At 36.2% G+C, this 25613-nt stretch overlaps 4 protein-coding genes, 1 long non-coding RNA gene and 1 other non-coding gene across 7 annotated transcripts; 2 read left to right on the forward strand and 4 right to left on the reverse strand.

Moving 5' to 3' along the window:
• The first annotated feature begins 2434 nt into the window (after positions 1-2434).
• Positions 2435-2800, forward strand: LOC102806788 (uncharacterized). The gene is made up of 2 exons (XR_013421755.2): positions 2435-2543; positions 2679-2800. It is a non-coding gene; the product is annotated as an uncharacterized LOC102806788 (long non-coding RNA).
• A 627-nt stretch (positions 2801-3427) lies between these two features.
• LOC146747180 (uncharacterized) lies at positions 3428-6322 on the forward strand. The gene is made up of 5 exons (XM_085497945.1): positions 3428-3548; positions 3857-4059; positions 4318-4546; positions 4686-5609; positions 5710-6322. The coding sequence occupies exons 2-5, from the start codon at positions 3901-3903 to the stop codon at positions 5871-5873; spliced, it is 1476 nt and encodes a 491-aa protein (XP_085354071.1). The 5' UTR covers positions 3428-3548; positions 3857-3900; the 3' UTR covers positions 5874-6322.
• A 2272-nt stretch (positions 6323-8594) lies between these two features.
• Positions 8595-9146, reverse strand: LOC146747181 (protein meiotic P26-like). Its single transcript, XM_085498303.1, has one exon. The coding sequence runs from the start codon at positions 9144-9146 to the stop codon at positions 8595-8597; it is 552 nt and encodes a 183-aa protein (XP_085354429.1).
• Positions 9147-9200: 54 nt separating this feature from the next.
• Positions 9201-10712, reverse strand: LOC146747182 (E3 ubiquitin-protein ligase TRIM45-like). Its single transcript, XM_085498304.1, has one exon. It carries the CDS (start codon positions 10710-10712, stop codon positions 9201-9203), a length of 1512 nt encoding a protein of 503 aa, XP_085354430.1.
• A 4890-nt stretch (positions 10713-15602) lies between these two features.
• Positions 15603-25452, reverse strand: SREB (SREB transcription factor). Of its 2 annotated transcripts, XM_006820320.3 has the most exons (14): positions 25317-25452; positions 23623-24239; positions 22650-22958; positions 22263-22374; positions 21728-22153; positions 20905-21086; positions 20020-20287; positions 19382-19548; positions 19027-19189; positions 18734-18872; positions 18459-18574; positions 17701-17996; positions 16771-17062; positions 15603-16041 (listed from the first exon to the last, which is right to left on the reverse strand). In XM_006820320.3, the coding sequence occupies exons 1-14, from the start codon at positions 25423-25425 to the stop codon at positions 15812-15814; spliced, it is 3426 nt and encodes a 1141-aa protein (XP_006820383.2). In that variant the 5' UTR covers positions 25426-25452; the 3' UTR covers positions 15603-15811.
• On the reverse strand, positions 17455-17555 carry Mir33 (microRNA mir-33). Its single transcript, NR_037531.2, has one exon. It is a non-coding gene; the product is annotated as a microRNA mir-33 (primary transcript).
• Positions 25453-25613: the final 161 nt, after the last annotated feature.

Consider the following 25613-nt stretch of genomic DNA (forward strand, 5'->3'; position numbering starts at 1 on the left):
CACACTCTCACTGTATTAGTATGTGACTACCACGGTTAATCAACTTCAACTACGCCTCGTGGTGAAACCATCTATTTAGTTAAGTTTTAATATAACAACTCTCAGTTAAATGTCGCTGCCCTCTTAAATACAACTTTCCTAAACCAGTTTCTATTTTAAATGAGTCACTCCAAAGTATTGAGGACCTACCCTATACCACAAGTACACGACATTCACAAAACAATTAGTTCGTCGAATAATATAGTTTTATTGTAAAGTGTGAAGATATATAAAAAAATCACTGTACAATTGATAATGATACAATTTAAACAAAAACGTGTTTTTTTCAGTTCAAGATAGTTTACTTTAAACTATAACTCAATGAACTATGCAAATATACATAAATACTTTGAATTAAAATTACATGCCAATAATTTATGTGCATATATATAGATCATAGTTTCATCAGACAATTACTGTTTTACAGGAAAATAAAAAATGGACAATATACATATCAAACAAGTTTAATAACGCAATTCAGAAAAAAACAATTTCCACTCATCATATTTAGAAATTCTCTAGATTATTTCATTGCGCAAATATTGTTCACACACCTTCCTGTATACTCTACAACTATCACTCTAGCATATGGTTTGTCGTCTGTTAAACATTTACCCACTGCAGGGAGAAAACATCCTATTCTGGTCACTGTCAGTTATCGCTACAAATCTACCACGGATATCAAACTTTAGTATGTTATCATTGGCGTAATTACACACATGCATACCCATATCTCTGCCAGTCACGTGGCCTCTTGTTGGTTTAACTCACCCTCAATGTTTCTTTCAAATGTAACGGTAAATCGCGACAAGCCAAATGGGTCTAACACTTCGACACGATTATTATTTTATTCTGCTCTAAAAATGTTGCCACCAGAATTAACACCAATTCCATTTAATCCGTCTAGTCTCTCCTGACTGATTTCCCTTTCTGCCAAAAGACATACAGTAATCTCTTTTCTGGCTATACAATCTGATGCAATCTGAGCTTCTATCTGCAACATACATTTTCCCATTTCTTAGACTGATGGCAATGCCATGAGGATCATCTAGCTCATTGTTACCAAAACACCTTATTAGTATACCGGTGTCACCACATACAACCACCTGACTATTGATACGGTCCGTAGTGAATATATAACCTTCATTTGACACTGCTGAATACATTGGATGGAATGAATTTGAGGAAAATTCGTGAATATAATAGTGGAATGAAAGACGCCATATAGAGAAGTATGATAGTTGTCAGAAATATAAACACAGTCTATCAATAAGTTTTGACCTGAAACTGTGTCCTACAGTTGATTGATATTTTTTTGAGATGCTTGTCTGTATGCTTGTCATAAGTAGTAATAATAGTTTCTGGAGGTTGGATCTGATGTATTTATACACAAATCCAAAGACCAGATGGTTCCAAATTCCGAAATCGTGCAGATGAGTCACACCAAACAAATTGCTCAATACCCACCTCGCGAGTGGCTTCTCTGAATACGAGAGTGCGCGATGCTAAAAATAGTACATAACGTCATTTTCAGCATTTATCAATACGCCGAGAAATAGCGCCCGCTGTTGACAACCGTGGTATTTTACGTTGCAATTTAGCAGAATAGCGTTTCGAAGAAAGATAATAGTTTTCTCTTTTTGAATCAGTTCATATTTACATCAAGATTTGTTCTATACCGAGTTTGTTATTAGTTCTTTTCCATATATTCAAAATGCCGACCTACACGGAATATGAATTCCTTGTAATGCATGCACACGGAAACAAGTTTCTAGAAAATAAAAGAAAAAAAATACCTAAAAGGTGCGTGTTCTAAGATGAAAGTGATATAAGCACCACATTAATAATAGCTGATATTTACAAGAAAAGTGATCGACCGCGACACCCAACCAGTCTCATCCCATCTGTCGTTTCCATAAATGAATTGTATTTTGAATATTGACTGTGCCAACAATTCGCGTATGAAACGTTAATGCAGGCGTGAAATTTTTGTGGTGATGGAGGTATACAAAATCACCGTCCATTTGTCATGTTAACAAATCTTACTGCGTAATTGTTGGTAATGAAGAGTGGGGTTTAGTGAATGCTTTATTTTCCTAACTCTCGTTACCATGGCTACTACTGGGAGTCAATTTGGGTATACCCGCCGATAGAGGGCGTCACCTGCTTACAAAAGAAATGATGGCGTTGTTCTAAATATAGACCATGACATCATGTGTTATTTTTAGCAATATTTCGTATACAAATAATCTAACTTGACCCTGAGTCTGATTGGCCAACGAAGTGGTTATTTCGCAATTGCCATGGTACCAGTCGATGACTCATCAGCCAGATTTAGCAATTTGGAGCCATGTGTTTGCCTAAATTTGTGTATAAATTCTGCTGATCCTACCAAGGGAAATTATTAATATGATGACGAATCACAAGATAAGCACTTCAAAGAAGATGATTATTTCCAATACAGCGATGGAACACGATCATTCTACGAGAGAAAACTGCAACAGGTTCGTATCGACGCATTCATGAACATACATTCCTCTATTTCGTATTACAAATATATTCGTTTTTTTCCTCGGCTAAACATAACATTAATACAATTTGACTCTCCTGTCTTACTGTTTGTTTTGCTCTCTCCGCAGTATAAACATGTCTATTACAGTGAAAGCATATTTGCAGACTGCCGACGACAGTCAAGAAATTCGTCGATTTGCTGTGGATCAGGGTGCATCCACAAGCTACGAGTACCTGTCTACGAAAATAACACAGGTATTCCCATCTATTGGAAGATCGGATTCGTTCACACTCTCGTACAGAGGTAAGCATTTTATTATTTCATTACTTTTCTACATTCCATAAGCAACGACTCGGTAACCGAATATATGACACACTAATAGGCGTGTTTCAAATAAATATTTGCAAATTTTCGTAACTTATTTGTATTTCACAATTTGCCGTTATTACAATTATAGATAATTATAAAAAAAATTATATCACATTGTATCGGAACAATTGATTAAATACTAAATACGACATTGTAACAATTGAAAACTTGTATAGTTAATTTCCTTAACGCGATAGTAAACATGTACAGTTCATATCTGACCTCTGTTATTTACTAATTGGTGTCAGCTGCGACAGTTATTGTATACCTTTAAATTCCGCCAGTTAATATCGTCTGAAAACTGAGTCATAAAATATGGCCACTATTCAATTTTCAGAGAAATTCTTATTTAATGTTGTTTTGTGATATTTAGCGATGATTATGATGACGTGATCGGACAGTGATGTCATGAACAGTGTTCATTTATAGAATATTTACGTAAAATATCCTCGACTATACATGACTGAATATCCGAGTCGACTTCTGTGACAGTAGATAGAACGAAATGAAGTATATCTCATTACCATTTCAGATAGCGAGGGTGACTCGATCACTTTTTCCACTGACAAAGAATTGGAAGACGTTGTTGGCCAACTCAGTAAATATATCTTAAAAGTCTACATACGTCGTAAGTATATTTATTGCATGATGACATACTATATCAAAGAAATATAACACTTATAGAAATAAATAATAAATTTAACGCTCGTACATTGACGTCACTCACTCGCTTTTCGTCAAACGCAATACCCAAAACGTGTTTGACTCGTGCTTTTGGAAACCAGTTTGAAATGAACAGTAACCGATATCACGATTATACAAACACACACATTGCACATTGCGCATATTTAATGAATAACCAATATGACATCGTGAATTTGGCTTTTTCTATTGTTACATATATAACTTACAATGAGTTGCTGTTTTTCTCTTCAGTGACTGGTAAAAAGTATCACAAGAAAGTACATTATCCTCGAATAATGTGTGATGGGTGTGAAAACCGAATTGTTGGACCACGTTTCAAGTGTGTTGTGTGTCCTGGTTATGATCTGTGTAAAGGATGTGAGGAGAAAGGACTTCACCCAGATCATGAGATGATTAAGATTCGTAAACCACAGATTGGTCGTAGCCATATGAAGGTAAGTTTGTTTCATTATCTTTGCCAAAGTTTTAACCAAACTTCACATTAATGTAAATATATTAAAGAGAGGAAAACATTTATGCGCTATGTAATTGGTGAGCTTTATACAGTAATATAAATACTTCTATCTCATATTTAAGGACTGGTTGATAAAATTATTCAATATAATATTAAATAATTTACAAATATTTAATAAAATATTTGCTGTGTTACATTTTTATGTTGCTAGTTAGAATCTCCTCTTTTATGTTTATAGAGATTTTCTCGTCCTTGTATCTGGCGACTTCTCTCTGGTGGGTTTCAACATAAGGTGACTCCCAAATGCAATAATAAGTGGGGACAAAGGCAAAATATACTAGAGGAAACGCGTCCGGCTAATGATACACCAACCGAGGAGAATGTTCCTGAGAATACAACTGAGGGGATCAACCCACATCCGAAGTGTTTGAAACACGTTGGTGATGCTGACATCTTAGAACCATTAGGTAAGTTAGTTAAGGGGCAGCATATCAGATCTAGTACCATATCCATTGTCCATCTGCCTTTCACACATTCATAATTATGAACATGGCTAAACAAATATAAAACTTAAATTCTAACAATTTGCAAATTCGTTATTTGTAGCGAACCCCAAACGGAAAAGACTTCTACAACGAAAAGCTGTTTTCAAAAAGCCAACTGATGTTAGAAAGAACTATGGAGATAGTAAGACTGGAGAAAATAACCACCAAAGACATCGTTTAAACCAACCTGCAGGGAAATGTTCAACATTCCAAACATCTCCCAGATGTTGCAGAGACCGCAGCCGCAGTATGATAAACATGTCAACCCAACTAAAAAAATTCCGACAAGAACAGCAAATAAAGCGGTGCAGACGCAGACTTTCGCTAAGACCTTTCAGAGGCCACAAATGGAATAACCAAAGAATACTGCTTAAAACAGCACCATTCTCTGACGCTGAGCTATACAAAAAATTCCACCCATCACAGAAAGTCACAATGCCTATGAGAAACTCTACCACTATGACAAAACCATCCAAACCACACCGAAGCGTTGATCCCAATATGAAGTCCATACCAACGTGTGCCTCTGATGGTAAACAAGTCAAAAGATTGCACCAATCACGACGCATGTGGCATAACATAGGGAGATGTAGATCAACTGGTGGTAAAAAGTTCAAAAGACCCGATCAAGCACAACCAGTGAGACATCACACAAGATGTTCCACAATGACAAAACCATTCAGAGATCACCAAATCAAAATTCAGAAGATGACACCAAACCCTATATGTGTCTCCAGTGGTAAACGATTTAAAAGGTCTCACCAAGTGCAGCAACTGAAAAACCTGAAAGAAAGATTTTCCCCGGTCCTAGGACCATTCAGAAGTCGAGTCATTCGTCCCGTAATACCCAACCAAACCTGTGTCTCCGGTGGTGGGCAATTCAGAAGATTTCAACAAATGCATTGTCCTAGAAGAATGGCAATGTTCATTGCACAGAATAAACATTTATCCTCAAATATATCTCCTAGAATGAAACATAGTAAAGGTATGTAGCATATATTGCCATCATTAAAGTGCTAGTATGTGTTCCATGTCCAACGTTCCAACGTTACAAGTAAATTAATTAGTTTCATTTGTCATTACAGGTTTTGATGTTGATGTAGATCACCATGGTATGCGTGAACGTTTTTGGATGAAACAAAACCGTGGACATCCATGCGGAAGAGGTCCGCATGGTTCTAACGGGATTGGTTGTCATCGTTGTCAATGTTACAAAGCTCAAAGAGAGGCTCAAGCTACTGCTAAATAGATCACTGCTATTCAATAAAGAGAAGCTGTTAGAGGACAATAATGAAGACAATACAGCGTTGGACAATATTTATTTTGAAATTATTTGTACATTATAGACTAAATAGAGTGTGAAAATGACGGCTAAACGAAATATTGTTAAATAGGGGATAATTTCTTTAAACCTTTCCATTGTTATTCAAACGTCGATTTTACAATTGTAAATAAAGTGAACAAAAGTTCAGATTATTGGTACTTCGACTGGAATAAAATCTTGAACTTAAAGCGAGGGTGATCACCTGAATTTCTGCGAGGAACGCACTGACATGCATTTTTATAGTTTAGTAATCGGTTTGTGGCATTGTGTTTTAATATTACATAGTCAATAATTATATATATTACATAATTACATATAATTTTATTTTGTTACTTACCTGCTATTATTGTTAGCAATAAAATAGATACGTTATTGATATATCATTTGTTTATATTTTAATTGTATGCATTTATATACTGTATGGCTATCATGGGTAGAACTGATATCCTGTGTATATTTCACAAGATGTCACTTTAAATATCATCACAAATTCAGGGAGCTACTTTGATAAAGAGAATTTTCGGATTAGAGAAATCACAAGCGCTTACAATTCCCGCAATAATAATTTGTCAAATTGCGAAAATTTTTCCCAATTTGCAGATTATATAAACCATGGTAATTTGTTTGTTCCATATTATTTTACATATGTAAAAGAGCACATCCCGCAGACATGTCGAAATGCGATATAGTCTACTTACTCTGTGAATAGGCGGTTGCACTTGCTGTACCCTATGTGACCCTTGCCCTCCCACAACTGATCAATGAAAACGCACACCAAATAATTGCGGAGCATATATGCCTAATCATTCGATGGACGAGAAGACAAATTCCGGTATTTTGTCAATGACATTATTATTGTGTCTTTTTGAAAAACTTTGAAAGGAAAAGGTCAGCTAAAATATGGTTTCGCTTTCAGAGCTAGTTTACCATCAGGCCCATCATACTTGAAGGCCGTAACCGCTCTTTTGTTTTAAAAAAATGTCCAGCAATTGTATTTTTACAGTCACGTTACGAATATCTTCAGAAAGTATTATAACATGCAATAACGACGAGAAGATGCGAACACTGATTAATGGAATAATAGTTGCCGCGTTTACGGACACTGTCGAAATGTCCTCGTATTTTAAGGAGTGATATTGTTTAAAATCAGCAAAGTTCAGTTCTGAGAGTCGGTGATCCAGGCCATAACGTCCCCTTATATTGAAACTGAGTTTGAACAAGTTTGAAACAGCAAACTGTTCGATCTTATGTAAACGAGTGCAAACTCAACACTGTACAAACACAGGTTTAGATTTCCCTGTATTGACTTTTTTTCAATTTAATCAACAAAAGGCGTATAATAATAAGGTCATAAAGAAAATTTACTTTGCGTCAATATCGTAAATGCCGGTATTTTATGAATAGTCTCATATTGTGTACTGTTATATATTTACATTATGCACATGGGCACGTTTTTTGGTGGTTTAGAAAGAAATTTAATAATAAATGTGAACTCACAAAAATGTGTTGTGATAAATAACGTTTGTTTTATAAATAATAATACCTGTAATTATGTTGTAATTATGCTGTTTATTACGAATAATACTTGATTAGCTAGTTTCGCCCCATCTCATACCAAAATGCATCACTAGTAATTTCAGTGAGGGTGGTTGTATCAGGTGGCTTAGAATCGGGGAGTGAACATTTTGCAAAGAAATAACCTGCATTGTGATTGTAATATCAATCAACTTCACATGTTATGTCTATGGTTTCTAGAATTATAGATGGAATGTACAACAAGTGGATGTAGGAGTACCGGTAAATATTCCTCAATTCGTAACTCAAAACATTACAGTTATTCTTACTGTATTAGTATATGACTACCACGGTTAATCAGCTTATAACTACACCTCATAATGAAACCATCAATTTATTTAATAAGTTGTAATATAACAGCTCAAAGCTAACAGAGAGTGCTGCTACCCTACCATTCACAGCTATTCTAAACAAGTTCCAATTCCGAATGACTCACTCTTAAAATAGTGAGGACATACCCTATACCGGAAGTAGAAGACAGAGATGACATTCATATAAAAACAATTATTTCGTCGAAGAACATATTGCATTTATTATTGGAAAGTGTGGTTATATAAACAAACATTTATTGTACAAATCATAATGATTCAATTTAAACAAAAAAGTGTTTCAGTTCAAGTTTAAAACTACTAGTATGCGAATGCGTACATGCTTTGAATTAAAAGTACATGTATATGCATATAATACATATATTATTGGTAAATCAAAAAAACTAACATTATACATGTAATGTCAAAAAAAAATATTTTTAAAATTTTGAAGATTAATAATGCAATGCACACTAACTTTTGTTGACTTGGTTATGATGAGTGTTTTGGGACATCAGCATATAAGTATTTCATATAAGTTTATGGTATGTGTATGTGAAGGCAAACTAATTTTGAAGAATTTGAAAATAGCGCCATTTTGGAGAATATACAATAACTGTACTTTGTATAAATATTTATTACATCAAACAAACTCCACTCGTCATAACGAGTGTTTATGTAGCTTGCGTTCATTGCGCAAATATTTTCACATACCTTCCTGTATACTCTGCAACTATCACTCTAGCATAAGGTTTGTCATCCGTTAAAAATATACCTTGGGGGAAATCACCTTATCTTTGTCGCTATCAATTCTAGCTACATATCTACCACGACTATCAAACTTCAGTATATTATCATTGCCATAATTACACACATACATACACATATCACTGCCAGTCACCACGTCTTCTGGCTGGTTTAACTCACCCTTGATGTTTCCTTCAAAGGTAAATAGTGACAAGCCAAATGGCTCAAACACTTGTACACGATTATTATATTCTTCTGGTACAACAACATTGCCATCGCAGTTAACATCAATTCCATTCAATCCGTCTATCTCTCCTGACTGATTTCCCTTTCTACCAAAAGACGTACAGTAATCTCCTTCCTGGCTATACAATCTGATGCAATCTGAGCCTCTATCTGCAACATACACTTTCCCATTTGTTGGACTAATGGCAATGCCATGAGGATCATCTAGCTCATTGTTACCAAAACACCTTATTAGTCTGCCGGTGTCATCACATACAACCACCTGTTTATTGATACGGTCCGTAGTGAATATATACCCTTCATCTGACACTGCAGAATACATTGGATGGAATGACTTTGGAAAATTTTTGAATGTAATAGTGGAATGAAAGACGCCCTACAGTTGTATTTTTTTACTGGCACTATCACAAACTAAAATATTCCTTTTCTTGGTCAATGCTACACCAAAGGGATAAGATAGTTTCCCTAATCCTGGGCTATTTCTACCAAAATTACAAATCAATCCTTTTCTCGGAATTACATTTATGCTGACAGGTGACCCCATCACTGGTTTATTATATGATGATACTGACAGTTCATAATCACCCACATTTTCAGCTTTAAATTTAAATTCTACTGACCCATCATGGCTATTTTTTATTGTCATATTAACAGGTTTGTCACTGGGTGTCTTCAATGCAGCCTGTATACAGTCAAGTGTAATCGGTTCTTTTATTTTCAACTTGTTTCCCATGGTAACGATGACATCATCTTGGATTCTCACAATATTAGGATGAGAGTGAATACCAAGACAGTGGTGAGTCGATATCACCCCAATGTCTGCAGTTTGGTTTACTTTCTGTGATGGACAGAACTTTATGTAGTCACTTTCTTTTGGTTCTTGTATAATGCACATTTCTAGTAGTCGTGGTAATTCTGATGACATGCTTTTCTTAGCAGACATCAAATGTGATGCATTTCCGTGAGTCAGTAGATTCTCAGCAAATTCTCTTGTACGAGTTAAATCACTGGTTGATGTCTCCAGTTGTTTCAGTTGAGCTTTCAAGTTACTCTGCATCACTTTATGCACGTCTTCTATCTCCTTCATCAGTGTTGCTCCATTGTCACGTATTTTACGTGAGGTTTCTTCCATCATCTTCTCTACAAACTGACAGAGCTTTGATTCTTCCTGCTTGAAATTGGATTCGAGTGAATCGGACACCTTCTGTACAGAGACTATACTTTGTCTTCCCTCTTTTTCCTTCACTTTCATTTCCTTTACCATCACACTTAATTTCTCTTTAAATTCTGATGCTGCATTATCCAGATACTTGCAGTGATGATGATGGTGGTCGATCACAGTACACTCTAGACAGATGGCCACTTCACATGTGTCGCAGTATAATTTTATCTGATTATCCGGATGTTTATCACAGTAAACAGCTGAGTGGAGTTGCCCTGTCTTGTCCGACTTGTATTCTTCCAGTGTTATGATTGTGTGATTTCTGGTAACTGGAAACTTGGTATGAGCACGTGCACAGTTGTCACATACATCCATTGCACAATCCAAACATCGTTTAATGACTTCTGACTCTGCGCACGCTGTACATTTTATCGGCTGACAGGTATTCTCATCTCGTACATTGAAAACCTCTACTAACTGATTAATAAACATATTATTTTCTACATTTGAGATGCCGCCAGGAATGTCATGTTTACGTCTACACAGAGGACATATAACAACGCCAGGAAGTCCACTCCTTGTGACCATCGTAACGAGACAATCTTCACAAAAACTATGTTGACACGGAAGTAGTTTCGCATTGGTATAACGATCGGAACATATCTCACAGTTTAAAAGGTCTTCGTCAAGCTCCTCAACCAATTGATAGGGTTTAGAAGCTGCCATGACTCCAGAAAGTTAAATTTACTTACTCAGTCTCGCCCACTACTAGAGAAGTCAACAACTTATCAGTTTGTACCGTGTAGTGTCAGTGTAAATAATTGTCTCGGAAAATGGCAGCATGACTCCCTAGAAGTAAATAAAATAACACGATTCCGTGTAACACGCCTCTAGATGATATTGTTTGTGTTCAGGCCTGGTTTGTGTTTGATATACTATGTATTATTTGCTCCCCTAGAGGGTTCATAAGTAACTTACTTAGGCCACATGATAGTACAGAGCCTTTCGATTTACTCAGGTTACTTCTTTTTATGATATAACGCCCCACTTCGGGGAATTTTATGTTACTTGTCAAAAATTAAGTTGTACATTAACTGTACGTATGTATTGTGAATACCATAACTCTTACATTTACTACAGTACATATATTATTTGACATGTCAATACCTTCAAACAAAATTCACTGAGCCGACAAAACAACTTTAATAGAGGCGGTGGCACGAAATTTTGCATGAGGGGCGAGATCTGCTCACCAACATGCTCCCCCTTAACAAATTTTAAATCTAGACCCACTGAAACGATATTTCCTGCATTTTGAGGGATAAATTATGCTGACACAAAGGGTTTCAGCTTGCAATTGATTCTGGAGGGACGACCCCCTCCAACTTTTTTCGAGGGGCCACCGCTCTGCCACCCCCACCCCCCTCGTGCCACCGCCACTGTTTAATAACACACGACATCCCATGGTCATCTATAATAATGTACGCATGTACGTGTGTGCATGCGTTACCCCCAGCTACCTCTGTTTCCGCTTCGCTACCGATTTAGTAAAGCGGGGAAAATAGACAGCCGAGGAAGTAGATGCGTGTGGTCGAATATTAACTGTCTTTATTGCATTGGCATACCTTGCCAAATAAAGTGGAGAATATAGAACCCCATTTCACTTTAAATGACCTGCCCTTGAGAACAACAAGGTCACCTTGATAGGGTGTATCGCACGAAATCATTCCTCAAGCATAAAACAGTTAATGATACTGGTCAATAATGGCGGTCACATTTGGCCACTTGGAGCTAGTATTCTTGATGTCGGCCCAGGCTATATCATCAGAAAATATAATAAATATTGACATTGGCCTCTGTCAACGTATTTCTTGCCTCTGGCGTCATTTGTGTGTCATTCGACTATGATGTCACAACGTCCGGAACATTTAGTTTATCGCAAACAACAACAAAATTGGGCGCACAGTTTTACTTCGTTTATACTGCCTCGTTGTTCTCTTTCGGGATAAAGAAATAGTTATTGCCCTTCTGGCTTTGGTCATTAGTCATAGCAGTTTGTGGTACAGTAAACTGAAATCTTCTTTTCATTTTAACTCATGCTAGGAATCCGCTTACTATACACAGAAGCGAACAAATGTAGGAAGTTTCAAATAAAAAGTTTCGAGTTAAAAAATGACAATGATGGGTAATATAGCGTGTATCACAAAACATTGTTGTTGTTGTTGTTTTTGTTTCACATATGACCTTGTATAGTAATAAGCGGTCTGTATTGAATGATAACGAGCAGAGTAGAGCAGTTTTATCTAAAAAAAAATAACTTACCATCATCTGAATTTAAAAATTGTATAATACTGAAAAAGATGACATAAACAATAAACATGTTTGTTTTTTTGTAATTAATCATTCACCCGCTGAATGCCAATATTGTCGGTTTGTGGAAACATATTTGGTTGTCTCAGACTCCGGGTTCTCACTAAAAACAATAATCAAACAATAACTTTGGTTATAGTCAAGTGTAAGACCATATAGTCGGGAGAATTTGAAGGTACAAATAACGCATTTACCAAACATTACAAATACTATACGTGCAAAATACCCGGGCAAAATATTGTCAGTCATGAAATAAACAAAATCAATCGAGTTGGCAATTACCTAGAAGACGAAAATGATTTTTTAACCCAATATGACAACATTGTTCGTTGAAAAAAAAAAGGAAATTGGGATGCCGTCACGAAATGAAATCGTTGTTTTCAAAAAATCAAATACATTTGTTGACGGATGACTAGATGAGAGAAGAGCTAATTTAAAAAAAAAAAGGTCGGTGTAAGTTCTTTTGAATGTTTCTACAGATACCTATATAATTGACAAGTAATTCCTACTATAGTCACAGTAACCCCCAGAATGTATAGTGGCCAGATTACGAGGGCTCTTTTGGGATATATTTGAACCAGAAGAGCCCAAGTGCGATAGCAATATCTGGTTTAAAACCCAGCACCATAAACCATGTATAGTTATATATTTTTGGGGAAATTCTCTGAAGTATTGAATAACGAGTATTGAGTTGTATGAGCCATTCTTCTGCCAGAATTATATATGTTATGGCTTGAATTATGCTTTTAAACATTTTTTGAGTTTTTATAAATTCGGCAATGAATGATGATGTATTCCCCCCAGACACGTTGCTCAAAAAGGGGACCCACTCCTACCACTTTTCCAGGCAAGCCCCCCTTACATGTTCAAGGTCTGATAATTAATGAATGTCAAGATGGTAGATTATTTTGCGTTCCCGAATTCTCTCATATCACCATGGTTGTAGTCCACCCATAGCACGTGTTAATTCATTTTAACGTACTGGTAGGCGTACGATAACTGCCAAATACAATGATTAACGTAGCCATATTTCGAAAACAAATGTCAGCCCTAAAATAAAATAAAATGAATTCAATTAAGCTCAATAAAGTTTTGACAATAAGCATAATAAACAGATGTACAATTTCAATATGTTATTGGTTGAATATAGGATGACGCCCGCTGGTGGCGTGAGTTTACACAATGTCAGATCATAATGTTTACCCCGCTAAACGACTTCTGGTGGGATGTATCAAAGCATTTCACAATGTTTTAGTATCACAATCACAAACTATATAAATATTAAACTTTGTTCTATTCTCTTGTCGCGACACTGCCTCGGGCTACCAGCTAATGCTTTCTGGACAATTTTAAAATACTTTAATCCAGCTGATACCAGCCCTAAGTGAACAATACTTGCCATTTTAGTCGCAAGGGGTGCCTGGAACTTTTTTCTTGTGTACTTTTTGAATACATGTACTGCCCTCTAGGGCAACGATTTGCAAGAACTGTTGGCAATATTAATTTTGTAATTTCTGGTTCATATGATTAACACAGCCGTGAAATCATTAATAAAGGACTTCAAATTATATATGGCCCGATCCCTGCCCAAGGTGATGCCATTGCATTGGTGCCTTCCAATTTCATATTTTGGACCTGTAATTGTAGAATAACTAAAATTTAAGCATTGCACCATAGTAGATTCTCACTATCACACCAATTCAGAAGTATAGTTTGGGCAATTTACCACTTACCTTATATCAGTAAGTCTGTTAATCCACCAATATGCCAACCGCACAACTTTTACTTACTGTAGGAATTGACAATATTAAACTACTAGTACTCGTTCTGGCAGTGTATTTACTTCTATCATTCCAGTCTTTCGTCTCTATGTAGATTTGTAATCAGTTTCTGTGATATGCAAATTAATAATCACTGTAGCTGTTTTCACATGCAGTTTAGTAATTGCCAGATGGTTTCATATGAATATTAGGTAGACTGGCCCAGCTGTGGTGATTTTTTTTAAAAAAAAGGGAAAAAATAGTTTTGCGAAGGGTGGGTTGATTGCGACACCACCACATTGGGTGATTTCACGTTAGTGGATTTCGCGTTAACACCTCCATTTTGCTATTTATTTTTATTTAATTTTAAAAAGAAATAAATCACCCAGACTGTGCCAGTCTAGGTAACAACCAAAGTTATGGTATATGGACATAGATATTTTGCATACTTGTTTGTGTCAAGAATTTCTGAACTTTGAGCTTGCCAGGAGTCAAGGTTTGAAATTTTGAAGGCAAATGCTATTTCTTTTTCAACTATTGAAAAAGATGGCCAAACGAGGTTAGAACCATGACTTTTGTATTGGCAGACAGTATCAGGGATTTGGTTGAGATGGCTATACAGACACGCACAACGCATTGAATAGTCTTTTGTGTTTATGCAAATGTACCCTTCCAATTAGTGTACGAGTATACATGTATTTACTTTGCGTTTTTGTCGCGAATGGTACAAGTTGTTAGTTTCTCTTTATAGCCACGTCACTTCAAGTGTAACAGCGACACTTGCGGTCATCATTTTGTTTGGCCTCATAACATTTTACAAGACACTGACCGTAAGAGTGGTTGTTATACTTGAAACAGCGTGGCTACTTGTGTGATTAACTGATAGTTGAATGATGGCAAGAAGGATGCTAATGGCCAGTTTTTGGTCTCTAGTAAACATCAAAGACCCGAGGAAGTTCAAGTTGCCATACTTAGAGTGATAATGCGAATTAGGCCAGAGTTTTTTCTACAGCTCCATTGCCGGTTGTGTTTATTCACAGCATGCATGTTACGCAACTTCTTTTGAATAGGACACGAGGCCATGACTTGCAGCATGTCATGGTGGACTTCTTGTTGCATTCCACCACAACTCCCCTCCCGGCACTAAGCTAGGAAATTATTGATTTAAATCCTGAGTGTTGCTGATCTAAAAATAACCTATTTTTAAAAAATTAGGGGGGGGGACCTATACTTCCCATCATGCAAGTACAAGATTGTTCAGGAAAAAGGGTAAACTAGTATTATTCAGAACAAAGAGTATTTTCCTACTAAATGCTGAACGAAAACTGCCTGCAATTGAAGGTTAGCAGACTTAATAATAGAGGCAAGCAAAAAAGTTACATTACTACCAGTATACTAATACAATACTTAACTCGGCTGTACATAACTTTCAAGCATGGCAGAAATCCTTGTGTGATCAACAAAATAACACAGTAAAACAATGAAGTGCAGTCTCCAATTAAAAATTTATTCACAAGATGAGATGCAACCCATAAACAAAAAATATGTTATATTCTTTCATAGAATATCTTGTACTTGCTCAAGAATAATTACATACAAAATTTGTTTTGTAAAACTGTAATAATCATTTATCATTAAAATAAATAGCTACAGCCTAACTACTAACTAGTGTATTAAAGTATAAAACTGTTTGAATTAGCGAGTAGCAATTGCCGAAGAACCACTATTTAAACGCATAATCATTTTATGACAATCCTGCAGGGCACGTTTGTCTCCCAGTTTTTCCAGAGACTTGGCAGCTTCAGCAAGCATGCTTTCCTTCTGACCAGGTGTTGACAATAACTGTTCTGGTAGATGTCGGCATGCTATCAACAGGGCTGTAGCATGTTCCCTCTCTCCGACAATACTCTCACTCACTTCAGTATCTGAAGTAAAAACAAACAGCAGTGTAGAGAATTAGTTTGAAAACTGTGACAAGTACAACAGGTAGAACATTTATTAGGAGTTCATCTCTAATAGAAGCACACATCAAGCAACAGTTGCTTGTATTTGTACACTGGATCATTTAAAATACAATTTGACAATAGACAAGCATACATTACTACAAAAGTAAATATGGCAAGTGATCTATTGAGTTGAATTTTGTTTTTTAGGCTTATCACAATTAACACTTCCTAAATTCAGCTAAATTTCCTGCATTCTTCCTACTTGTTCAGGCATGATAAACATGAATAAATAAATTGCCTGTATTAGAATCTGGTATATTCCCTTTCAGGCAACTAATAATTTTACAGTCAATTGTACAGTTAATAACCACTTTTATATCTGAATAACTGAACAACCCATTGAATTTTGCATTTTCGACCCACTTTTTTAATGTGACTACTTTTGTGGCTCTAAATGGCCACATGACTTTTGTATAAAAGGCCAGAATTAGGAAAGATGATTGAATTTTACACTGTCTACAATGACATCTTGATCAAAAAATGTTTTCTTCATTTCTATCATCATCAAAGTTAGAAGTCAACATAATAATATTTCAGTCATAAAATAATATATCAATCTCTATATAAAGATCGTCTGAGGTTGCTATAGATAGGTTTGACTGTACCAAAATAAACTCCCACTACCAGGGCTATGTTTAATTTATTTACCATTTGTATTCTGGTTCTTGATGCAACGTCTTCGTAAACTTTTATTAAGTAACTGCTGAGTTCGGGCTGGGTTAGCACCTGCCATTAGTCGGGCTGTTGCTTCATGCAGATAAACTTTTGGCAGTGCTGATTTTTCAATTTGTGCCAACTTCTTAAGACTGGCAATGTCTTGTTGGAATGATAAAAGCTCTGTTGGGCTGCAAATGTTACTCTCTGGGGCATGGCTACAATGCTTCTGCCACACAGCCGTACGTGTTGTCAACAACCAGTCGCAAACCAACAGCTGAACAACCTAATGGCGAGATTAAGACAAAGGATAACGTCAGATTCATGTTAATGAAACAAGAAACTGCCTTCTTTATATCACCACAGAGTACAGCCAAAAGACAGAGCTCTATCTCATATCATGTGAACATTCTGAGTGCACCCAACCGCATGCAAACAATTCTTTAATTGATCTAAATAAAATGACTATTAATGCAACTCCTACAACCACACAAAGAAAGTATGAAGTAACCAATATGAAAGTGGTTCATCAAAGGCATAGCTAATGTGGCGTAGGCAAATTTTGAGCCACACATCAGAGATTGCTCATCTCAGTGATTTTTGATAGTTATGTGTAGTTTATAGTGAAACATTTTAATCACAATGAAGCTAAACACACCTCAATGCTGGTATTTGGAAATGGTGAATGGTCTTGGCTCTGTGTTTGCACTGCAGAAGCACTGCAGAGTGTATCGTACATGCAATGCAACTACAATGCACCACAGAGACAAGCAATGTCCTCTTCTTCCAACTTCTTTTAATCATGGATACGGTAAATTACCCCAATAGTAATATTCAGCATATGTTAGTTTTTATTTTCAGCAGAAAAAGCTTCATATGCAGAACATACATCCCAAATTGCAAGAAATGAGTACATCTATTTACCTGTGTGATTTTATCTGCTGACTGATTTGCACCATGTCCAATACTTTTTCTCAACAGGGAACTGGCTTTGTCACATAGTGGTATGCATTTGCGTATACTGCTTTCTGTCAGAAAACTCTGTGCAGCTTTGAATGCTATCAATACGGCTTTACCAATAGGATCTTCCGAGTCTAACACTTGTTTTGGAATGCACTCTATGCTACCATACAACCTCTCAGCTGCATCATCATCACCAGCCAACCAATATGAAGCAACGGAAAGAACGTTACACCACCACTTAGCTACTGGATCTTCCCCTGTAGATTAAATGAAAAACTTGTATAAGATTTACAATAGAACTTGCATTATTATCTATTATTATCAGACACAAGTCTTCTTTTGTACATTACACTGAAACATAAACATTTACACAAAAACACTTCAAATTGACTTTCAAATAAAGGGGTGATGAAATGCTTTATTTAGGTGTATTTTTACAATACCATAACTTTGAATTAAATACACGAAATGAACTGTAAATGTATACATAATGTACATTAAAAGTTAGAATCCGATTGATCCAGGCACATCCTTCATATGTGCAAATGGGTGTGCAGATATATGTATGCTGGGTTAATTTATAGGCACTTTGTCCAAATGGAGACTAATTAATGCTGACAGTTGACATATGGTGAATATGAAAACCTAGTTTTAACTGTAATGTAAACCTGTGGGAATGTATAATGGAAATGTTGCATGGGGATTGTGATTCAACTCACCAGTAACAGATGACATACTACATCCAATGGCAAAACTTGTTTTTTTCGGAGCACCAGCAGAATCAGCACATTCTCCCAACAGCTGCAGATACTTTAAGGCATCAGAAGACTGGCACCTGTCACAGAGGAAGATAAATGAAACTCAATGTCAATTCCTCAAGCAGGTCATGCATATAGAGTTAACATAAAACATGGAAAGCTGACAAATATGGTTTAAATTCTTTGATAATGCTGGGTGTGCTTAGTGGATGGACAAATCACAAACATCTACTCACCCTGATTTTCCTTTATTATCCTCAGCAACAGATGAAGTGTTATAATTACCACTGCTGGACCCTGGAGTGACGAGGGAATACAGTGCTTTCTGTAGCAAGCACTCTCGAAAAGCCTGGCTGACATAGGCAAGTGGATCAGCTGAGATAAAAAAAAAATTCGTACAATTGAAATAAGACAACAAATAATAGTTTTCTATGAAGATTTATACCACATCATCATTATCCCGATAACAAATAGTTTTATAAGACATCTACCAAAATGGTGAAAACAAATTTACTTTAACCATGCTCACCAGGGTTGCCAGTAATACTATACAGTCCTTCCTTTGGTTGGTAACTCCAATCTCCATCCACAAAGAACCTGTGACCAAAGGGGTGACACAGCCATTGTAGGGATGCAGGCATATATCCTGCATTGATAGCACAGGCATGTCTTGCACAGCTCAGAAAGTATCTCTGTGAGAAATGAGCATTTGAAATCTATCTGTAATGAATGGCTAACATTTACACCCATATTTAAATCACAATACTAACAACAATATTATATATTTGTAATTTTGAAAAGAGGGTGGTTCATTATCCTGCGATTTTTAATTAAAGTTTGAAATATTTAAAGACCATAAATTATAAACAGATTTCAATACTTACAGCAAGAAAATGCATCCTCATTGGAAAACTGGTTTTTATTCTCAAAGCAGCCATAGTGTATATTTCTGCCAAGGTTTCTTTGCTGATTGCATCACCTGCACACTCTGCCAGATTGACAGCACTCAAGGCAAGATTGATACCACTGATTATACCATCAGTTTCATGACCTACAAAAAAGAACACTTAGGGATTAGTGTTACAGTCAATCTGCAAGCACCAATCCAGGTCATAAACTAGGTGATTTAAAGTTTACACTAGTAGAAGATTTATAGCTTTGTTTTTCACTGACCCTACTTCTATTTCTAATAGTGGTAGAATCTATTTTCAGAGCACTGCTAACAGTAGGCCAAGGTCAATAGAAGGAATGAGAATGAGGAATCAAAATTCTTTCACAGTTTCCATGGTCTGATACAGAGTATTTTTTACACAAGGTATTTCAATTCATCATTTACTATGATGGATCGGTCCCTGATTATGAATCTCCGCTTTTGATTTTTTTTATTGTACACTTTCTGGTTAATTACTCAATATCATTGGAGCTTTACAGAATTAGGTTAGCGTTTAATTAACAAGTACATTATTACATGAACTGAAACAGTAAAACAGATTAATCCACACTGGTTTTTTTTCCAACTTACCAGTCATTTGCAGTTGATGTAATCTATGATAAACCAATGCTCCATCTTTTGCAGATAACTTGGCATCAATCTTCTTATCACTTGTGCAGTTACTGAACAATCCTCCAGCCTTGCAAGCTAACCATTTGCCAACCCAGATACGATTCAACAGCTGTCTAGAGACATTCCAGTAAGTGCTGGCAGTCAAGTCCAGTTTAGAAGTTGGCAGAGGTCTTCCCAGGGCAGTCAAGCACGTTCTCAGATGACCTGCAGCTGCTGAATGATCACCCTGGATAAAAAGCACAAATACCACAATTACAAAGTGTGTTTTATACAGCTTACAGGTCACAGATGTGAACAATAAGCCTACTGAATAAAAAGAAAATAATTTTTCACTGCTTTGGCTAGACATGTGGCATACCAGTTAGCCCATAATCAATATGCAGTCTACAGTAGATTTATTTTCTAAAGCCCTGTATGAAAAAGGTTTGTTCAGTTACTAAATTTGTCACCAGATGATCAACTTTTCCCTAAATGTCATATTTTAAATTAAGTTACTGTAAAATACATTATTTTAGCTGGAACTAATTTTCGCTGAAATGACTTTTTGGATCTTTTGTATGGAATTTATTTTCACTGATTTTTGAATAGGTTAACGTAAAATATAGGAAAAAAGGTATATTCGCTGGATTTTATTTTCACTAAATCATTCCTTCAGCGAAAATTAATTCCAAGCGAAAAAATAAAGTATTCCACAGTATTTGACTTTCTTGAAGAAACTAGCTAAGTTCCAAATTTGCTTAGAGAGAAAACTATTCTAACAGAGGTGCAAGTGAACATGTCTTCCACTTAGTATCAAGAATTTATGGAGAAGTGATTCGCAGTACAAATGTCTTCTGTTCTTACCCGGGCAAGATCTCTATCAGCTTGCTTTCTGTAGCGCCAGAATTTCACAGCTGCTTCTGAGTGAGGCTGTAGAACTGGTTCACCATAGATAAATATGCCAGTGAACACCCCCAGTACCATGACCCCATTAATCATCCAAACAAGAATGGAAGGCAGCAACCATTCAATCCAGCTTTGATCAACTGTTGAGAAAAAACAAGTCAACAATTCTATCAATCAAAGATTGATTACAGAGAGTGTCCGAGCGATTTATTGCAACAAGAAATGATAAAACATCTCCTTGTATTTAAACAATGCATGAAATGCAAACAAGGTAGCTGGAGACTGTTTAAACATGTCAAAGTGTCAGACAAACATGCCTGGGATCTGTACATCCCCCTAGAAAGTAGCATGATTAGGGATTGCTTATTGAAATTTATAACTTAAATTGACTCCAAATGTTAACATTTAAATGCAGTCTATTCCACTGCAAAAAGTCTCACCATTAACGAAAAAATGGATTTATTCATTTTCACTAAAGATGCGATTGAGAAAAAGTTTATCTTATCAGATTATCAGCTAATTTTATACTGCTACTAATATAAGCACGGACAGCAGTGAAAATAAGTCACTGTAAGAATCATTATGATAAAATGAATGAACATGTGGAGCAGAGAGAGCTCAATAACAGGCTGAAATGTAATTTACATAAGATTAGGTGGGAGTAAATTCTTAGGAATTAATGCTTGTTTAGAGGTCAAATTCTTGGCAAGTTTAGACTACAAAAACCACAACTAATTCTGATGGTTGGCATCAACACTATTGAATAAAGTAAGATTAGTACCTGAATCTGTACCCACGCCCATCAAAGTTCTAGCACCACCATGCATCTGCATGTAATCAGGACCACCGCCACCAGTAGCTCCTTTCATCATAGACTTGAATGGATTGAAAAGCAGGACACCAAACATGAACATACATAAAGTCATTCTAGTGCGGTCCAGCATCCCACAGCTACTGCGAGGCAGTTTTTCAGATTTCACTTTTGGTGTGCAGTTTGGAAAGCTATCAGTTTGCTGCATGATAATATCTTTATCATCCTCATCTTCATCATCATCAATATCCTGATCTCCATCATCAAACATCTTGGGGCTCTGGGGATCTGTACAGTTGCTACTAACTGGACTGCGCTCTGGTGACCCAGGATCAGACGGGGGAGGACTGAGTTCACCCAGCGATTCTTGTTTGATGGTAGTTGGAATGATTCCACCTTTAAAATAGAAACAAATTGGAGAAATAATAGATGTGTATCAATATGTATTGATATATCAAGCTACACTTTTATAAATAGGCAGGCAATATTTGCAGGTGTTACTTACTTTTTCCTAGTCCCATTTTTAGCATCATATTCTCCTCCTTTAATTTATGGTTGGAATTCTGCAGGAACTTTATATAATCAATTGCTTTTCTTAAAATTCCAGACTTGTTCATCTGTAAAAAACACAAAAGATGATTGAGCAAGAACTTTGCATTTCTCAAATTGTATAGCATGCATATTCTCAGAAGGTAAAACTTGAGAAAATAAATGTCAGACTTTAACAATATATTCATTCAAGACAAAACAATAAAATATTGTCACACAGAAAAATAAACTGTTGGAACAATCTAAAACCTTCAATTAATTTTTGGTTTAAACAAACTTTTAATAATATGGTTTCTAATAAATTATATGATTCATGAAGAATTGAATAATAATCAAATTTTACCTTTGTATCCCTTCCCAACACCATTTCTTTCAATTCAATTATTTTATCATTTATACTGGATCTATAGCGCCTCTCAATAGCATTATGGGCAGATCTTTTTTCACCTTTTACTAGTGGTGGCCCATTGCTCGGACAGTTTATCCTGCTGATTGGTAGTTTATCTTTTGCCTCAACCTGTATCATGGGGATGCTGGTCAACTGTATATTGGCTGATCCCACAATGGTTTGCAGCGGTGAAGTTGTGACTGTGGTGACCACAGGAATAGAAGTAGCTGTGCATGTTGTAATTGGCTGAGACTGCAGAAGAACCTGCAACATAAAACAAAATATATATTGGAATCTATGACATAAATTACTGTAAAACTTAATTTTTTACTGGCATTAAATTTCAGTATTTTAATGCTTTAAGCAATTTCACTGGATTTTACGTTCACAAACTTTACAGAGGAACAATGACTTCTGTTGCTATTTTACATGTTCACATAGATTTAATTTAGCAGATTTTACTTAAAAAAAAAACAGCAAATAATTTGTGCATTTAAATTTAATTTAAATTAAATCAGATTAGCAGGTAATATAGGTATTGTTATAAATCATGTGAATTATGACAAGCTATATCTCATTATTTTGGCCCCTGGCCATGCTATTAGCCATTCATAAACAAAGTCGTTTATCATTGTCAATTGGGACACACCATGTGTTTCTTCTCTCAATAATGCTGCCATATTTGGATAGAACCAACCTTTTGTTTTTTGATATATTAGCTTCTTCTCTATTTACCGGTACTCACTGGTCAATCAGTTATAGTCACCCAAGTAACATTTTAAACAATGGAAATTCACTCAGTTTTTACAAGGTATTTACAAGGGCTTACAAGATACTATTACTTAATGATCCATTTATTAGTCAGTGGCTATAAAAAAGGGGCGTTTTATTTACAATACGGGACACTCTTTAGCAATTTAGCACATACCTGTTGAAATCTTGGTGATGATGGCTGTTGCAGAGTTTGGTTTAGAAGTTGCTGCTGCTGCTGTGGTTGTGGCTGCTGCTGAAGAGGCTTGGTGCTCAACTGCACCTGTTGCGGACTTGGACTAGCTTTTATAGTTGGTGTGGTTGCAGGTGGAGAAGGCACAGACTGGATACTCAGAGCTGGTGATAACGGTGTACTTGGTGCTGGACTTAAAACCTGAACAGGAGCTACTATATGTTGTTGCTGCTGCTGCTGCTGTTGCTGTTGCTGCTGCTGCTGCTTTTGCTGTTGTTGTAGCTGTTGCTGCTGTTGTTGCTGCTGAGCTAATTGTAAAGTTGCCTGTAGCTGTGTTAGTTGCTGTTGGAGTTGCTGCTGCTGTTGCAGCAACTGCTGCTGCTGTTGTTGCTGCTGCTGCTGCTGTTGTTGCTGCTGCTGTTGTGGCAACTGTACAGGAAGTGTTGGCATAATACAGTCTAAAGGCTCTATTTCTCGCTTCACTGGGAAAGAAGTTGGTGAAAGTAGAGGCTCCTGCAGCGGACTGGTTACCTCAATTGGATCGCCAAATAAAGCATCTGTAGTTGTAGTGGGTTCATCTGAATTGATGAAATTTATCATATCTATAAAACAGAGAAAATTTTTTATGAGGAACTACAGCATGAAAACCGATAATCATGGCATTAATAAGAATAAAAAAACACAGAAGACCTACCTAAAATGTTGATTTAGTCTAAACACATACATAAACCAAAACCACCAAATATCAGCATAGTCAACACCTGACAACATCTTGCCAATTATACAGGGCGGTAAATTCAGTTGAAAAGAAACAAAACTATAACACAGTCAGAAGTGAACCTGCCAGTGATGAAACCCAAGCAGAAGTACCAGGACTCTACCTTTCTCAGCTCTTTTTAAACCGAGCTCATTATGATTATTATATTCAATCATGCCATGTTCAGAATCAACCAATCACAGAACGACCTGCTTCAAACATGTCACATTTTCTCGGTAATAACTCAAATTGGTCGCCTTTAGCAGATTTAGGCACAGATAAAAATAATTAAGAACGCCAGACCTTTTCATTCGTGAAAAGTCGTGACCGAAACTAATTGATTAATATTAAAAAAAAATATGAAATAGCAGCAAAAAAAAAAACACAGACGTAACCAACTCAATAAAAAATGCGGAAGTGCCCAGTGGTGCAAAATGCCAGGTATTATTGAGAATGTGGAGAAGGGGAATATTGATTAACAGTGGGAAATTAAAAGTAAATTGTACATAAAATATTGCGTTGTACGTTAAAATCATAATAAGATACGAGAACATTCATTTTGCAACATGAACTTTTGTCGCGATGTTGATTGGCGTTGCTATCATTCATTGACATTGGTAAAGAAATACGTACATGGTTACTTTTTGCAGCGCGGAAAACAATGCAAGATAAAAAGAAAACGAAATATAACATTTGAAGTACAAGTATTTACACTACAAAAAGAATCGCGCTGGAAACTGAATTTCACTTCGATACTGCGACTTTTTTTCAATAACTTGAATAAGGTCAATGCCCGTAATCAGCTGAGTTTTCAGTATCAACTGCACAGTTTACTATCACTTCCCGAAACGTATGGGCATGCATGATATCACTCCAACTAAACACTGAATTTATACACCAAAAATAAAATATGTTTTCTTACCGTCTAAATCGTTGAAGAGCACATTATCAAACTCGTGTGTCGTGTCCATGGTCGGTCCCAAGTCCTGGACAGCGTCCGATGCCGACAACCAAGGACTGTGATCGGCCATTTTTGTTATTCAATGAGTAAAAGCTTTGTAGCACCACGGAACTGAGCCAATCAGGGTTCAGAATACGATCGTACGATCTGACGTCATTTACAACTTCATGCTAATGTTGTTTTCGACTTCCATGCAAATGTTCGGGGTTGGAGGTCGAAGTTAGGAGTTTTGCATTCCAAATGTTATTGAGAATTCCA

Source organism: Saccoglossus kowalevskii, chromosome 4 (genome assembly GCF_978046115.1).
Source record: "Saccoglossus kowalevskii chromosome 4, keSacKowa6.1, whole genome shotgun sequence".
Lineage (NCBI taxonomy): Eukaryota > Metazoa > Hemichordata > Enteropneusta > Harrimaniidae > Saccoglossus > Saccoglossus kowalevskii.